General features: G+C 36.8%; 1 protein-coding gene across 2 annotated transcripts; it reads left to right on the top strand.

The window, feature by feature from the left end:
• Positions 1-1,346: 1,346 nt before the first annotated feature.
• LOC121752032 (coiled-coil domain-containing protein SCD2-like) lies at positions 1,347-11,197 on the top strand. 2 transcript variants are annotated; one of them, XM_042146905.1, is made up of 17 exons: positions 1,347-1,911; positions 3,448-3,623; positions 4,640-4,712; positions 4,898-4,939; positions 5,085-5,147; positions 5,530-5,579; positions 5,650-5,677; positions 5,771-5,845; positions 5,931-6,041; positions 6,138-6,198; positions 6,665-6,778; positions 7,143-7,261; positions 7,457-7,526; positions 7,657-7,698; positions 8,047-8,087; positions 9,994-10,120; positions 10,814-11,197. In XM_042146905.1, exons 1-17 carry the CDS (start codon positions 1,525-1,527, stop codon positions 10,936-10,938), a joined length of 1,704 nt encoding a protein of 567 aa, XP_042002839.1. In that variant the 5' UTR covers positions 1,347-1,524; the 3' UTR covers positions 10,939-11,197. The 2 variants fall into 2 exon arrangements, with proteins under 2 accessions (XP_042002839.1, XP_042002840.1); XM_042146906.1 differs by having other exon boundaries at positions 1,775-1,911; positions 3,452-3,623.
• The last annotated feature ends 6,344 nt before the right edge of the window (positions 11,198-17,541 follow it).

Raw genomic sequence — 17,541 nt, 5'->3', positions numbered from 1 at the left:
CTACCATTATAATTATAAATTGTAGTAGTTGACAGGAGTTTCTATTGTTTTCGCATTTTTATAATAGTCGTGCAAATTTCTTAATTTCTTCCTAAATCGTGATTTCTTTGTGCCCAAAAGTTTTATACCAACTTATAATTACTTTCATTTAATCTATTCAACACAATTTATTAATCTATGTGCCCAAAAGTTTTGTACCAACTTAGTTGAGACGGAGAGAGTATAATTTTTCTTTGTGTAGTTGAAGTTGGGGTATCCGTTCAGTGTCTTATAATTGTGATAGTGTTACTACTCATTCGGGTTTATTTTATTCTATGAGAATAACCATCATTGTTATTCTCTTTAGTTTTATCTTATTTTCCTTATTATTCAACTTCTATTTCGAAAATCGTTTTGCCCGTGCATATCATGGGTGTTAATACTAGTTACTATATTGATGGGGGAGTGTTATATTGCTAACTCAATACTTAATTGCTAACTACAATTAAATAATGACCCTTATATATTCAAATCAATGGCCTAGATCATCAGCCCTGAAATGTCAATACAATCAATAAAAAATGTCAATAATGATATTAAAGTCATTTTACAACAAATTAGTTGTAACTAACTTTTGAAAAATATCACATAACTTTAAAATGCATATAACTTTCTCGATTTAAATTATTTTTTCGCACAACATATACTAAATTAAAGATAATTTCATAAAACGAGATCTCACTTGCATATGTTCCGATGTCAAATTTTGAAAAAAATTGAAAATTTTCAATTTTTTCGTACAACAAAAAATGTCAATGTAGTATATAAAATATGTCAATATAATACATGTAGAATGTCATTATTAAAGCAATGTATTGACATAAGCAATGTGTTGACATTCTCAAAGTATTGTGTTGATATTTTTAAAACAATATATTGACATTTTCATCCAAAATCCTAATTTGATAGTTTTTTTTTATCTTTTTCGATTTAATTAATAAAAATGAAAATTAAACGTGATAAATTTTAGACCACTAAATTTCTAAAATCCGATGGTCTTAAATTAGTTGTAGTTAGCAACTAGAGAGTGAGTTAACAATTGATCACTCATCTTGATGGAGGATTATTGATGTTGCTATCACTTACATATGATCGCCCTTTCAATTTGATTTTGGAAAAACAAAGGAAATGTAAATTGAAAGATCGAAAAACGATTAAACATATGTGAAGAAAAGTGTTTTGCAAAAGGAAAACAAAAAAATTATAAAATCACCGTTGCCGGGAATCGAACACTCGTGTTGCCCAGAACTAAGAAATTAGACTAGCAGAACATTTAATCATTTTTATGCCAATAAATTTTCATTTCTGGCGATCATTGAAGTCGGTATACAGTATATCAAATTTCCACCCAATTTCTCCAAATCCAATTCCTATTTCCTATTTCCCCTCGCCTTTGCCATCTTCATTCTTCAACATAAATTCCATTTCCCTCAAATCTAGCTGCCCCCACAAAACACGCACCTATACATACAGTCCAAATTTGTAATGAATCGGAAGAGGACCGAGAGTCCGGTCTACGCCCGCCAGTGGAGCGGCGGATCCAGCAGCACCGGTTCCTCCTCGCCTGTCGGCTCTCCGGCTCACCCCCGCTCCAGGCTCCCCCCTTCCGCCGCCGGGATGTCCACCATCAAGCGGACTCAGAACGTCGCCGCAAAGGCCGCGGCGCAGCGCCTGGCGCTCGTCATGGCGTCCAAGACCCCCAATGATGACGATGATGACGAAGACGATGACCTCGGCTTCCGCTTTGCTGCTCCACCGGCGCCGATGTCGGCTTCCAGTAATATTGGTGTTAATCGGAGTGACAGTGGGAGTAATGGCGGCGGCTTCTCCGGAATTTCGCTTACCAGGCCTAATAGATCTCCGTCGCCTTCGGTGAGATTGGATTTCTCTTTCACAGTGTTAAGTCCTTTGAGTTAATTTGGGTTTAATTGATTTTTAGCACTTGGTTGATTTGTTAATCGTAATACTCTCTGTCCATCTCGATCTAAAATTAAAATTGATTCCCATGTTTTAATGTGAGACATCGTGCTACCTCTGCGGGGCTTAAATTTTGTTATGATGTACATCTAGTTAGAGCAATTTGGAGTCGTTTAATTTCTGCTACACATTGCAATGACATAGGGATTGGTTGAGTTGTCGTTCACTGACAATGGCTTGATAAAATAAGACCTGCCTTTTCTAATGATTACGGGATTATCTGTAATTTGGAGAAGAAATAGTAGATTTAGATTAGGGTGATTTATAGCTAATCACGAAACCAGCAGGGACCAGATTTTACCATGATTTATGTTAACTGATTCTCTTGGAATGGTGGATGTAAATTTAATGAAGCCAGCCAAGCTATTCAGAATACCATTTGCAATGGAAACCGATAAAATTATTTAAATATCATGTTTACATATCTTGGAGGCATAAAAGTTCTAGAAGATGTGTTCCTGACAGTCCTTTGCCTGGCTAGAGTTCAGTCATGTTCATTGAACTGCTATATTTCCTATATTTACCTTTTTTTTGCAGAAGTGTGTTGGAGCATAGTTACCCAAAGAATTTCCTTGGAAAAATCATAGAAGGAACATATAACTAGGTCCTTGGACTTTCATGTATTTTATAATTGATCCCTTGGACTTTCACTTGCTTCAATTTACTTCTTAAATTTGATTGTGTTATAGTTTGGTCCTTGAAATATGTTTTTTTGAACCCGGTTCTTAAATATTGTAATGGTGGTATAATTGGGTCATCTTTGTGGGTGGTCATCTGAGGAAGTCAAAGCATGGGGAGTCAATTTGAGTAAATGATGTTTGAGGGCTCAATTCCTCCATATTGGAAATAACAAAACCAAAGTTTTAGGACCCAATTATAAAAATATGAAAGTATAAGGATCTATTAATGCATTTTCCTATATTTAATCAGAACTTTCTTGCATCCCCACAATTTCCTTTTCTTCTTTCCCTCTCTTGGTGGAAAATAGCGGGACAATGAAATAACTACTTTTGCACATAGTGGAGCTGGATTGGATGACATCATGCAGGCAGCATGCAGCTAATCAATTATGCTACTCAGCTATAGCTTTTGACTTGTGGAACTTTGTTACCTAGGACCAATATGAATCTTGTTGCAGTTTTGATCCAACAGTGAGGGTGGACTTCTGTCAGCACTCTTTGTACAATTGTACTTGGGCAACAGTTATTTATTCATTTATTGTTCTAACATTGCTGTTATGTATCTCAAATACAATCTGCAATACTGTGATATCTTTGGAGGCTGAATTTCCAGTAATAGCACTTGTAGTTTTTGTACATTTAGGTCAGCATGTTCAGTTAAATGAAAGGGGGTGGGGTTTGAGAGTGGTTAAGGGGCACTATTTTGTTCTCACTCATGGATATATTAAAATTTGGATTGTCTTGTCTGTAGTTAGGTCGGAATTTTATGGACATCAATCCTCCTGTTCGTTCGACATCAGCTGGAAGATCTTCAATGTCTGTCCGTACAGGAACAAATACAGTGGCACCACCAAGTAGATCCTCTTTGAAAACTCCAGTTGCCATACCTCCAATTGAACCCCCTAGTAGCAGGTTAAGAGAAAAGAGGTAAGCTATTCCTTTTACGAAATTTCTGTTTATCATCAGACTCTTTATGTTGTTACTAAATGCAATAATTTAAGCTGATAACTAATGCTGCTGATGGAGAACAATGATGTGAGAAGTTATGTATATCTAATTACTGAGTTAAGCCACATTAAATTTTTGTGCACTGCCCTTATTTCGTCTAAAAACAAAAAGTTGGTGGTTTAAAGGTTATTGCGTTTAATCTGTTTGCCCTTTTTGTTGTAATCATAGTTTAACTCTTATTAAAGGCCTATTAGAATATTTTGCCAAAGTTTTTGAATGTTGAATTCACATCATAATACCAAACTAGATGATAACTGGTGCTGTATTTTTGTTTTTCTGTATTAAGATGAGAAATAATGAAACTTTATCTAATGACTTAGGAGAAAAATCTTGTCAGCTGCGGTTTTTGACTTATTTTTAGTTTGAAGTTCTGGTTTTTGTTGTCAGTGTGATTTTAAATGGGTGGAACGACAAAGCAGGTGAAACAATTTTTCAATTGTTTCATAACATAATATATTTTCTTTTATTACTCATTTAAGTCCAATTGTTGCATTTGATCCTTGGTTTGGTTCTACTAAATTGGAGTTAGTGCTGGTACTGATCCCTTGGATACATCAATTCACCATTACATGTATTTATGTTTTCATCCATGGATAGCTAAGGGTGTCCCAATACTTTTTTATTTCTTTTAACTGTTGCCTGCCCACCCTGAATTCTTGTATGTAGCTCTTTCAACTAACAAAGTTAAGTTTCTATTATAAGAGCGAGAGCTGAGCAAGCTGCAGCCCAATGTCTCATTGTTACCAGGACAGATAGTTCCGATAGTTCTTTTCCCTGATGCTATATATTTCGAACCTTTTTTTCTCTTTCTCTCCGTGCTTTCTCAGCATTATGTTTTAGCTAGTTACTTTAGTCTATTGTCACGTTTTTTGGGGTAATGTTCTTGTTGAATGGCTGATAGTTGAATGATTCTTCTTTGGTGGCTAACAACGCAGATTTGTACCTGATATAGGCCGTGACCTGAAAGGTTCTGAAAATCAGCTAGAGGCTTCTGCACTTCGTGATGAAGTATGTCTTTCATAATATCTGCCTAATGTTATACTAATATTGCTGATTGGTTATAAAGTAAACCCAAATCTATCTGCTGCACACTGTTAAGCTTTCTGGTCAGTGGTTGTACTGTATATTAACTGCAAAAGTCCCATGGTAATATGGTATACTATATGGTTATCTTACATGAATTTGATGTGCAGCTTGATATGTTGCAAGAGGAGAATGAAGTGATCTTAGATAAGGTGAGTTTTTCTAGCTGCTCCTATATATGGAAGTAAATGGAAAAAAGGAAAGCAAAAAGAAAACATGAATAGCGAAAGAGAGATATTGAAAGGAGGTCTACTAACAATTTCTCTTGTCTGGCATTATGTCTAATTCTTTCAACAGCTTCGTCACGCGGATGAAAAGCGTGAAGAAGCAGAGGCTAGAGCCAGAGAGTTAGAGAAACAGGTTAGTGTTACACTCTAAATCCCTTTTCCGAAGACATAGCTTTAAACTCAGTATTGGTGTTTGGTATTTCAGAACATAGAAATGAAAATAACCCTGCTCCTTGCCCTTATTCAATGCCTCCTGGTTCCAATTTCATTGACTCTGGCTTTTAATTACAGAAACTATTAAACCAGCCTTGTTATTTGGGGTGCAGTAATCCTTAGCCGTTTAGTTCAACTCTTTATTTTTGGTCATTTTTGTAATTTACTGTTTTTGCTCGATGAGTAATGTGCCCATTTCTGCTGGCACCATTTTTGGTCATTATACCGAGTTCTTTAGCTAGTCTTCATCTCAAATCCGTGTTTTTCAGTACTTTTTTGACTTTCTGAACAAAAACTTTTAGGTAGCTTCCCTGGGGGAAGGTGTATCCTTGGAAGCTAAACTATTGAGCCGGTAAGTTTCTATTATGTAGCTTTATCTCAAGCTATTTAGGGTTGTTCCTGATGACTTAAATCACTTTCAGGAAGGAAGCAGCTCTTCAAAAAAGAGAGGTATGCGTACATACAAAAATCTGTATTTATATGTCAATATATTTATACTGATATGGTAAACCAAATGGCTTTCTCATTATGATTTCACTGCAGGCTGCTTTGAAAGCAGCAAAACAGACAAAAGATGTAAGAGATGGAGAGCTTGCAGGTCTCCGGGCCGAACTTGAGGTATTTATGTAGTTATGTGTTTCTTTGGCCTTCTATTTTTCATAAGTTTGCATTCTGATAATGTTCATTATAAATACTTGACCAGAATGTGAAAGACGAGACTGCAGCTGCTGTAGAACAGCTCCATGAAGCTGAATCTGAAGCAGATGCTCTCAAAACAATGACACAAAGGATGATTTTGACACATGAGGAGATGGTTGTCCTTTCAATTAACTTTGAATTAATGACAATCTCAGAATCTGTCTAATGAGTCTTAACTTACATTATTTTGCTTTTGGGTGTTTGTTTCCAGGAAGAAGTTGTTCTGAAGAGATGTTGGCTTGCTCGTTATTGGGGTTTAGCTTCAAATTATGGTAATATTACTGAATTATCATTTGTTCCATGGGTGCAGGGGAGGGGATGACAAATTATAATGCTACAAGCTAGATGTTGCATATTACATTATCCAGATCCGGCCTAGGAACTACATAATGATACTCCAATTACAGAAAATAGTCTAATTTTTCCACTTGGTTTCTGTCCACCAAAATTAATATCATTTCTATTTATGGAAACTTTCTCAACACCCTCTCTCTTTCTCCTACTTTATCCACCTTTTCTCTCTCTCCCTCTCCTACTTTACCTAAACTCGCGCCGTCCACAAATGACTATTTTCCGTGGACAAGGGAGTACAAATTTCTCTTTTATGTGGTTATAATAGCCACATATTTTTCTAGGTCAAAATTGCATCTGGAAAGCATTTCATTATTTTATTGGTTTCATACTTTTCATTATAAAAGAGCTGATTTAGGTTTCTTTCTTTACTTCTTTCCACTACAGGTATATGTGCAGATATAGCTGTTACCAAGTATGAGCACTGGTCATCTCTAGCTCCTCTGCCCTTTGAGGTTGTTATATCGGCTGGACAGAAGGCGAAAGAGGATTCTTGGGATGGTTGAACTTCTACATGATAACACTCAATATGTTATACTCCCTTCGTCCCCCAATGTGTGTCCCACTTTGACCCGGCACGGGTTTTAAGAAATACAATAGAAAGTGGATTGAAAAAGCTAGTGGAATGTGGGTCCTACCTTTATATATTAGTTTTATAATAAAATGTGAGTGAGAATGAGTTAGTGGAATGTAGGGTCCACTGTCAAAAGTGGTAAAAATGAAGTGGGACAATTAATATGGGACGGACCAAAATGGAAAACTGGGATACATAATGGGGGACGGAGGGAGTAATTGTTAGTCAGGAGTTTCATGTGGTCTTGTCATCTGCAACTAAGCAAGCTTCCATTTGTTGACATTTGAGCAGGTGGGGATGATTCAGATCGAAGCAAACTTGCTCGAGATTTGAATGATCTAACTGGGGAAGGAAATATAGAGAGCATGCTTTCTGTTGAGATGGGTCTAAGGGAATTAGCCTCATTAAAGGTTCTCTAATTTTGATTTTTTATTCTCAGGAATTTGGTTTAAGTATCTTTCTTATACAGTTCGTTTTATCGTTTTGTATATATTCTCTCTCAAATGCTTTGTTTTCCAACTTAAGCATAATGAATATTGCCCATCTGTGGTGAGGATCTCACTATTTGGTTTTTTCCATTTCTCATTCATTCGTCTTATTTGAAGGTTGAGGATGCTGTTGTGCTGATTATGGCGCAGAAAAGACAATCGGCCTTAGTTCGCCAATCTCTCTCAGGTATTGCCCCGAATTTTAGTCTCCCTGTAGCCCATAACTGTCATGCATGTAGTCTGCAGAAAGTTACATATATTTTTGAAACTTATTAGTTTGCTTGTAAGTTGTAACACAGTCTTTTCTCCGCCTACAGATCCTAAATCATCTGGTGATCCCAAGTACATGGAAGCATTCGGTAAGAAACTTGCTTGTTGTATCCACCTTGCTATGATTTGTAGGACTATCGTACTTCTGTTAACTTATTTCATTCTTGGACAAGGTCTTGATCTAAAGTGATGTCTGCCTTTAGTTTCCAAGTATTGGACATGTAACTTATTCCAGCTAATTATTTTTGGCACTTAAGAGTTATTCTCTTTCTACTACTGTTTAGATATACTTGATGCAAAGTGAAGTTGACATTAAGTAATACTCTTTTTTTTGCTTTTTGCCAGCATATGTTATAGATTTCATCTGACATGTTATTTTCCTTAAAGTTTAAATTATTATTTACCCAAAATCTAAATGCCTACATATTTTTCTCCAGAGTTGAGTGAAGAGGAATGCGATGATGTTCTTTTCAAAGAGGTCTGTTATTTTTTTCCATCTCATTTTATTTGTTACCGTTACTGGTTGAGGAAACTGGAATAATCTGTATGTAGAGGAATGACTTTTTTCATGAGGATAGAGTTGAATATCGGATAAGAAAGTTGTAACTTATTCTGCTCTTGTTTATAAGAGATCAACTGTCCAAATTAATCATACCATATTCTTTTTCAGGTCGTTTTATAAAAAAGTAATCTTATTAACCCAGAGTCAAAATTGTACGTTTATGTCACATGACACACCAGTAGATCATTCATCAATCAATCTTTAATGCACAATTTTCCCACTTCCTCTACAATCCCTTATATTTTCTTAAGTAGTTTTGCAATTTGCTAAATAGAATTTGCCCTTTTATTTGATATGCCACACACTACTAGATCATTATAAATACTCCAAATATGCCATGTTCCCCATTCTCATTCATTGTTCCTTGGCTGTTAAAAATAGCATCTCAAGTAACTGGTACTGATCTAACATTGCTTGGCCTTGTGGGACTATGCTATGTGGTCAGTGTGTAGTTTTTGGTTGGGCAGAGGACTGTCAGAGAAAAGGTTTGTTGACTTATTGGGGTGGGGGGTTGATCACAATGTTAGGAACTCCTGGGAAGTACAAGATTGGTCACTGGGGTGTTTTGGCCTTTTAGATCTGTTGAACACGAAAAGGACTGTTTGATTAACTGAGATATTCCTGTCTTTGCAAAATTGCAATGTGCCAAATTCATTAAAATTGTTTAAAATATCTTTCATGATATATTTTACAAAGTAAATATATTAGTACTATATAATTAATAAGTTGTGGGAGAGTCGAACAATGAATGGTTCTATTTTGGCTATGCATAATGGGTACATATATGTAAAATGACAATGATAGAGGATTTTTATAGTTCTATGGATGCTATACATAGAGGTAATGTGGCAATGTTTGCTCTGTGTGTAGGGTAGGGATCTAGTGAAAATTGTTTTTTTCGTGATAAATGAGAATAACGAACTAGTACATAAAATCAATGAACAATGAGATGAACAAGATAAATAATTATAAAATTTTCAATTTTCACCCCTCCTGGATTCAAACCAAGGTGCTGCATTGCATGCACCATAGACCTTTGTCATCAAAGGGCTGAAAATGATTCTCATTTCTCACCTACATATAGCATTCTCACTTGATCTCTTTCCTGTATATGTAGAGATAGGATCAGGTAGATCCTAAATCCCAATCCTCCAGGAGTACCGAAGTACCCATGCATTTTTCTGTATAAAACAATGCATTATTATACATATAATCATACATCTTTTATTAATACGATGTATACTTATTTATAGTAATGTATTTGTGAGTTAATGCATTTATGCACTTTTGGATCCATATATGTATTTTTGAGTTCAACCACATTTTGAATTCATACATGCGCAGCCACATTAGTTAACTCATCTCTCTCTCTCTCTCTCTCTATATATATATATATATATATATATTATATTTGAATGTGTACTTGTGTGCATTAGAGTAAAGGTGATAGAGATAAATAAAGGACAAAGAACATAAAGATTTATAAATAATCAACAGGAAAACAGAGCAAAACCTCCTTTTGATAGACCCTACACCAAGATGGTGTCCCAAACTCCACTCAGCGAGGCCTAGAGTGGATGTTGTCTTGGAATAATACTCACAATGATCCTAAACTTAACTCACTAATAAATATTTAAAAACTTAAAACTTGAAACCCTCACAAAAGCCTGCTCTATTCTTTATTTTAACCCTAAATTACTTAATCCTGCATAACTAAATAGTTAAGGAAATAAGAGATAACTAATAGTGATAAAAACATCAACTGATGCACGGTATCGGTTTGTGTGTCTAGTGATCTTGTCTGACGTTGTTGTCTGTTTAGGCTTGGCTTACATATTTCTGGAGAAGGGCAAAAGTGCATGATGTTGAGGAGGATATTGCGGAAGAGAGACTTCAGTTATGGATAAGTCGGAGTGGGAAAACCCCAACATCACATGATGCTGTTGACGGTAATCATAGTTTAATCTTTTATCATGTTTGTCCTTGCGTGTTAGTGTAATTAACCATTTTGCGACCTATTTTTATGCCGTAGTATGTCATGAAATTAGATTACATATAGATGACCGTGACAGGCAGCTTCCATGTCTGTCTTTGTTGCTATGTTGTTTATCTGTTAAAAAATTTCTTTCACCCAAAATGATTTTTCCTCTGTATATAAGTACTAGTACCTTTTTAACTGAAATGGTAAATATATTCTAAGTATTTCATTAAGTATAAGGAGTTTTTTTTTAACTGAAGGGCCTCATTCACATCTTCACCCTTGTACCTTTATTGCTGCATCTTGAAAAAAACCTCTTGTACGTATGTCTGCAATTAAACCTTGCTGGTAAATTTACAACCTTCCAGATATGATTTTGAAAATATTGTCACTTTTCCCTCAACTTTTTTCCTTAAAATCTTGCAATGCATCTTCATAATTGTACTTATATAATGTCAAGTTATTACATATATCGATCATGTTCTCTGAAGCTCTATTGCAAAAGGAAAATGCTCATTTTTATGGAAGGCTTTTTTCAATGACTGCTATCCATGTCCTTTCTTCCTTTATGAAGTTTGGTGAAGTAAAACAGTCTGAAATTAATTGTGCAAGGTCACATTATCAATGTAATATGTTTACAGATTTAATATTTGTGGAACTGCAGTTGAAAGAGGTCTAATAGAGCTGAGGAAGTTGGGAATTGAACATCAACTGTGGGAGGCATCTAGGAAAGAAATTGGACAACCTTCGTTAGCCAATGGCAATCATCCTCCTGAATCAGATGCCTAATCGGTATGCTATTAGATATGTATGTTCTCCCAAAATACATTTGTTTTCTTTTTTTACCTTTTTTTGTGTATCTACAGATTTTCGTATACATATATATTGGTAGTTTGTGTTGGCCTTAGGAATTTAAAACCAAAGGTTTTTAAGTTGAGAAGTTGTAAAGCCATTTGTATCATATAGAATTACATTGGTTGAGATTGAGAAAGAGGCCGAAAGCATTGTATTTGAATGTTATTGATTTCCAAGAGCTAGACTTTGTGCATTCTTTGCATAAATAATTATCATAAAATTATGGCTATTTATTTGTGGAGGATATAAAAAAATGAAGAATGGAATGAGTAATATGGGAAGTTTACCCACCCCGTCGTCAGCATCACCTTCGGCATCTATTATACTTTCTCAGTTGATATGGCTGTGAAGTTCTACGTTGTCATTTCAAAATTTGATTATTCTAATGAAATATTTACACTCTTAAAGTGAAATAGCATTCTTGATGATTAAATGTAGCATATTTGGTAAGACGCCATCCAATAGGTTGGAGTTTGAGTCATTGTGAATATAAACAAAGAAAATCCTATTTTTAAATAAAAAAATTTTGAAATAGCATTTTTTTTCTATGGGATACTAACCTGACTTTCCTTGAAGTAAGATGACCTTATCTTGAACTCTAATTTTTTGCCCTTAAACTCATGACGAAGAAGAGGAATTAGAAGCAGGGAAGAATGACGAACGTGTACGGTATACATATGAAATGACAATTGAAACATTCATTCGATTTCAGACTTATTATGTAAAGGAAATACTTCAAACGAATCGGTCTTTGGATATCAATACAACATAATCACTTGACGATGGTGCTAATTGTAATGAAACTAATGTTTGGCACTTGGATAACAAATAACTTAAGTATCTGTAAATTAATAAACTCATACCGCGCTTTATACGAGTTTGCAAATTGTCTATACATTCTTTCCTTTTTATAAAAAAAAGACTAAAGTCCCAAAATGGTCCCTAACATTTAGCGTTTTTTTTTTGGTCCAAAACATTATCTTTTGAATTATTCGGTCCCTCATATTTGAAATCGGACCACATTTAGTCCTAAATTGACGGAATGGTTAAAATGTAACGGTCAACGCAATTTAAATCAATTTTGACTGGATTAAGATTTATAACTATGTTTTATTAGAGCATCCACAACGGTGGACGGCGGCCCTGCGTCCGTCCGTGCCAGCGGCGAGGACGCATACCGCCGCCGCTGCGCTCGTGCCGTGCCAGCGAGCAGGCGACGTGGCGGCTTACGATTGGGCAACGGCATAGCCGTTGCATTTGAATTGTTTTTTTTGTTTTAAAATTCAATTTTTAATTATATAAAATGATAAAAAAATAAAAAAAAATATTTTCCAAATCCCAAAAATATGGCCGTTTTTCCCGTTTTTTTTTTGAATTTTTTTGAATTTTTCCCCCCAAAATCATCTATAAATACACACATTCATCATCCATTTATCACATCAAATCATCTCTCATTAATCTCTCATTCATAATTCTCATACAAACTATCAACACATTCATCCCTCACTCAAAACCTCAAATGGATTTCACCCATATTATGGCGGAAGCGGAGCGCGAAGAACAAGAATACTATCAACAATATTTAGGTTTTTTTAATGAATTTTAGTATTATTGAAATGTTTTTGTTTAATTGAATTTTAAATTAATTGTGCTTGATGTGTAATTTTCGAGCTTTTATATTAATGGATTATTAACACACAAGTTTAATAAAATAGCTCTAATATTACAATCTATCTGCAAGAGTACAGAGTCGACTGTAGTACTTCGAGTGTCGAACCACAGGGAGGCGTAGGTTATTTAACAAGAATTGACAAAATTAATAAACTAAATTTACAAACTAAGGTACGAAAATGGAGAAAGATGTCACTCCAAGTTGCTCACGAGGCTTGTATTATTCTACACCTTTAACAATGAAACATACGAAGGGATTAAAACATCAACCTAATCGCGTGCACTGAACATGTTTGCGACGTATAATTCACAGTCAGCTGAACACTTGTTCCATGAATTAATTTTCAATGATATTAAATTCCTGCGGAAGCGCGGGAATAAAAGATCATCTACTATAGTCACCTACTTAATCCACTATCAAATTATCCTCTGAACAATTCTAATTCGATAGCAATCCAACAATCAATCAATCTTAAACTATGTTAAAGAGACAATAGCAGAGGAATTAACATCACTACGTTATTAGCCAAAAACATAGTGAATAAATATTGAGCACATTGTTGGACACAAACATATGATATCAATGGTGTGAAAACATCCATACAAGCCTAGATTACAACTTGGAGCAACAAAGGAAGCTTAGCCTAAACACATGGTGAATTTGCAATTAAAACCGTAGGATTCAAGCTCTTGATGAGTGGAGTTGGGATTTAGAGTCGGATCGTCGGAGAGTAGGCCGGACCTTCCTCCTCTCTTCTTCCTCTCTTTCTCTCATTTCTCTTTCCCGCCGTCAACTCTCTCTCTCTCTCCAATCCCTTTTCTCTTATTCTCCTCTCCCCTGACACCTTTTTTCAATCCTTTCCAACCACTAATTCTTTTCTCTCTCCCCCAAAAACCGTCCCATCCACTATCTCTCCTTTCTTTTTCTGCCACATGAAACTGCAATATTGCGGTTAGAATTAATTCACCCGGCCGGGTGGAATTATTAGGCATAAAATTCACCCGGCCGGGTGACCAATTTTGAGGACTTCCTGGAATTTTCGTATTCTGGAAATCATACCCGGCCGGGTGGAATTATTAGGCAAACAATACACTCGGCCGGGTGCCTCATTTTGAGAGCTTTCTGACAGCTTTTTCACCATCCGAGCTTCATTCTTTGTTGCACCATTTATTCATCTTCCTACACCACAAAACATACTTTTGCGAGCATTAAACTATATAAATCATGTAAAGTTAGGAGAATAAAAATGTACAATTTGATTCACATCAAATACCCCCAAACTTATTTGCTTGCTCGTCCTCGAGCAAGATCACATAAAACACAAAACTTTGAAGCTCAACTCACAAAAGTTTTTCCAAAAGTTTTCATGAGAGTGAATCACGTAGAGACATGAATGACAAAATCTAAACCCCCAACAATTCCAATAAAGATTTCCCACTCTCTAGAACCATCACTTATCAACCTAGAACTTCAAGTCAAGGTGCATGTCAAAGTAAGTCCAAGCATAGGATCATACAACTCAAGCCGTCATCATTGACTCATCAAGCATTACTTATTACATAGACTCGCGGATTTCAAATCAAACTTATTTAACTCTACCAAACTATTTACAAAACATCCACAAAATGTCAACAAAAAGGTTCAAGGTCTTAATTCAAGGTTGTAATGGGGCTAAGGATGAGGTAGGATAAATATGGATAGTGAGCTCAAAGGCTACACATTTGAGTGCCAAATTCTTCCCTCCTACAACTTCCTTCCAAAGATCAAACAACAAAAAAATTACAACCAAATTCTCACTCCCCCAAACTTGAGATCAAATCTAGACAAGATTACTTCAAACAAATATAGAAGCTTTATCTTTATTCCATCAAACTTATTATTTTTTTTTTGATAAAGACCTCGACTTTTGCAAATTTGGAGGTCGTCTTTTTCTTTTTCTTTCTTTTCTATGAACTTCATTCTTTTCACATTACATCACATCAAGTCTAAAAATGTCTACACTTTACAATTCACCACCCAACACTCAAAACTCAAGTCACCAAAGCTCAAACTTGTTTTTAGCACCCAAATAGTAGCAAGGTCCATTGATGAGGCAAAAATGAGGCTTATTTAAGTGGCTAAGTGATTGGCTAAGTGTTAACACAAATAATAGGGAATTAAGCTCAAAGTGGCTTCTAGGGGATCATGTATAGGACTAGACATGTGATCATTTGGCCATGAAGTTCAACCTAGTGCCTTATCCTCCCATATCATTAACACAAATAAATGCAAGCACACAACTCGATAAAGCCAATCGATCCAAAATAATTTCCACAAGACATATGACTTTCATACTCTCCTCAACTCAAGAAATCGGATGTAGTCACAACATGCTCTTTCAAATAAATTCATGCACAGAGTCTATCCATCCTAAGCTTCAAAGATCAAGTAAGATCAAGCAAGATTTCCAACCAGAAAGCCGAAGATCTAACATGCACCCGTCAATTACATGATTCACAACACTTTAGCATATAATACACCCAATAAACATGCATCAAGCATAAAAAATCATTCAACTTCAAACAACCCCCCAAACTTGAATGCTTCATTGTCCTCAATGCAAGCAAGGAAGAACATAAAAAGGAAAGGGAAAGAATACTCCCCCAAACTTGGCATGATATCCATAGTGCATTCGGGTGGGTGGGTGGGTGTAAGTTCCTTTGTGGGTGTGGTTCCTCCTAAGCTCCAATGTGAATCCTATCTCCATGTTGCTCCTACAAAAAGAAAAATTAAAACACCAAAAAGAAAACAAAATACTCAATTCATAAAAATACATCGAAGGAAAGAATCGAGCAAACAAAACCCTCGATTTATTAAGAGAAAATAAAAAAAAACTAAAAACTCATTGGGTTGCCTCCCAACTAGCGCCTTTGTTTAAAGATGTCACTCCAAGTTGCTCACGAGGCTTGTATTATTCTACACCTTTAACAATGAAACATACGAAGGGATTAAAACATCAACCTAATCGCGTGCACTGAACATGTTTGCGACGTATAATTCACAGTCAGCTGAACACATGTTCCATGAATTAATTTTCAATGATATTAAATTCCTGCGGAAGCGCGGGAATAAAAGATCATCTACTATAGTCACCTACTTAATCCACTATCAAATTATCCTCTGAACAATTCTAATTCGATAGCAATCCAACAATCAATCAATCCTAAACTATGTTAAAGAGACAATAGCAGAGGAATTAACATCACTACGTTATTAGCCAAAAACATAGTGAATAAATATTGAGCACATTGTTGGACACAAACATATGATATCAATGGTGTGAAAACATCCATACAAGCCTAGATTACAACTTGGAGCAACAAAGGAAGCTTAGCCTAAACACATGGTAAATTTGCAATTAAAACCGTAGGATTCAAGCTCTTGATGAGTGGAGTTGGGATTTGGAGTCGGATCGTCGGAGAGTAGGCCGAACCTTCCTCCTCTCTTCTTCCTCTCTTTCTCTCATTTCTCTTTCCCGCCGTCAACTCTCTCTCTCTCCAATCCCTTTTCTCTTATTCCCCTCTCCCCTGACACCTTTTTTCAATCCTTTCCAACCACTAATTCTTTTCTCTCTCCCCCAAAAACCGTCCCATCCACTATCTCTCCTTTCTTTTTCTGCCACATGAAACTGCAATATTGCGGTTAGAATTAATTCACCCTGCCGGGTGGAATTATTAGGCATAAAATTCACCCGGCCGGGTGACCAATTTTGAGGACTTCCTGGAATTTTCATATTCTGGAAATCATACCCGGCCGGGTGGAATTATTAGGCAAACAATACACTCGGCCGGGTGCCTCATTTTGAGAGCTTTCTGACAGCTTTTTCACCCGCCCCTCCGGTAAGAGCTGCCGCCTCCGCCGGTGCAACCAGCTCTCCCCTCAAGTCAAGCATCGCGCCTTCACCCCGACTAGGAAGACACCATCATTCACGCCCACTCGCGCTTCGTCAACAAATGGGCCACCATTGTCCCCTCCTCTCCGGCCGCACCCGCAACGCAATAAAAAACCACTGCAATTCTACCATCAAGCGCACGTGCTCCTCTTTCACCGAAGACGACAACTCCTCCCTTGAAGAGATCTGTCACCTGCCGACTCCACCTCTGCCACTTATTTCGCCCTTCCCAGTCCCTCCACATCCGGTTCTACCCACACCAGCTCTCTGCTCACCGATCCGCCCACGAGGCTTAGTCTCTCGCTCCCCGAGATCGACTCTGTTACTCACAACACTGACTCACAACCCATTCCCCAAAAATTCAACCTAATTCTGTACAATTGCTGCCACCGCAGCCAATTCAACCGATGCAACGACAAGCGGGGGTCAATTCTGTACCCTTCAGCGCGGAATCGATATGAGTGATGCATGAGATAATTCGAGCAGAGGTAAGGAATTACATAGTTGGATTGGAGAAGTAGCGACGGCGAATTGAACACCAGGAGAAGCAACATCATAAATTGATACGAACATGGTGAGCAGATCGAACTCGACACCCTTCCGCTTCAGCTTCTCGACGCACTTGGCCAACAACGCCGAGTCCTCTTTCTCCCGGGCCAGCATCTTCTCGAGATGGGATTCGGCGTGGTCTTGTGCCGGATGGCCTAGATGAAGCCCAGAAGAAGAGCAGGGAGCAGAGGGAACCAAATCAGGAGTGGCGGCAAAGGTGGGGGCGGGCAACGGCGTCGGATGAGAGTGGTGGAGTGGAAGGGGAAAAAGAGGGTGTCGAGAGAGGATAGAAGAGAGTGTTTGGAGAGAGAGTCCAAATTTGTTTTTAAAATAAGAAAAATATTAATTATTCTAATTTAAATCTCTGCATTAGTCAAAATTGTTT

The sequence above is a fragment of the Salvia splendens genome, chromosome 10 (assembly GCF_004379255.2).
Source record: "Salvia splendens isolate huo1 chromosome 10, SspV2, whole genome shotgun sequence".
Taxonomy (NCBI): Eukaryota; Viridiplantae; Streptophyta; class Magnoliopsida; order Lamiales; family Lamiaceae; genus Salvia; species Salvia splendens.
Note: the sequence above shows the minus strand (reverse complement) of the source record. Positions and strands in the feature narration are given on the sequence as shown.

What these genes read in the sequence shown, in the direction of transcription:
- LOC121752032 (XM_042146905.1), top strand. Translation starts at nt 1,525, where the DNA reads ATGAATCGGAAGAGGACCGAGAGTCCGGTCTACGCCCGCCAGTGGAGC. An exon ending in ATAGATCTCCGTCGCCTTCG is followed by an intron (nt 1,912 to 3,447) that starts GTGAGATTGGAT and finishes TCTTGTCTGTAG; the next exon opens with TTAGGTCGGAATTTTATGGA. An exon ending in GGGTTTAGCTTCAAATTATG is followed by an intron (nt 6,199 to 6,664) that starts GTAATATTACTG and finishes TTTCCACTACAG; the next exon opens with GTATATGTGCAGATATAGCT.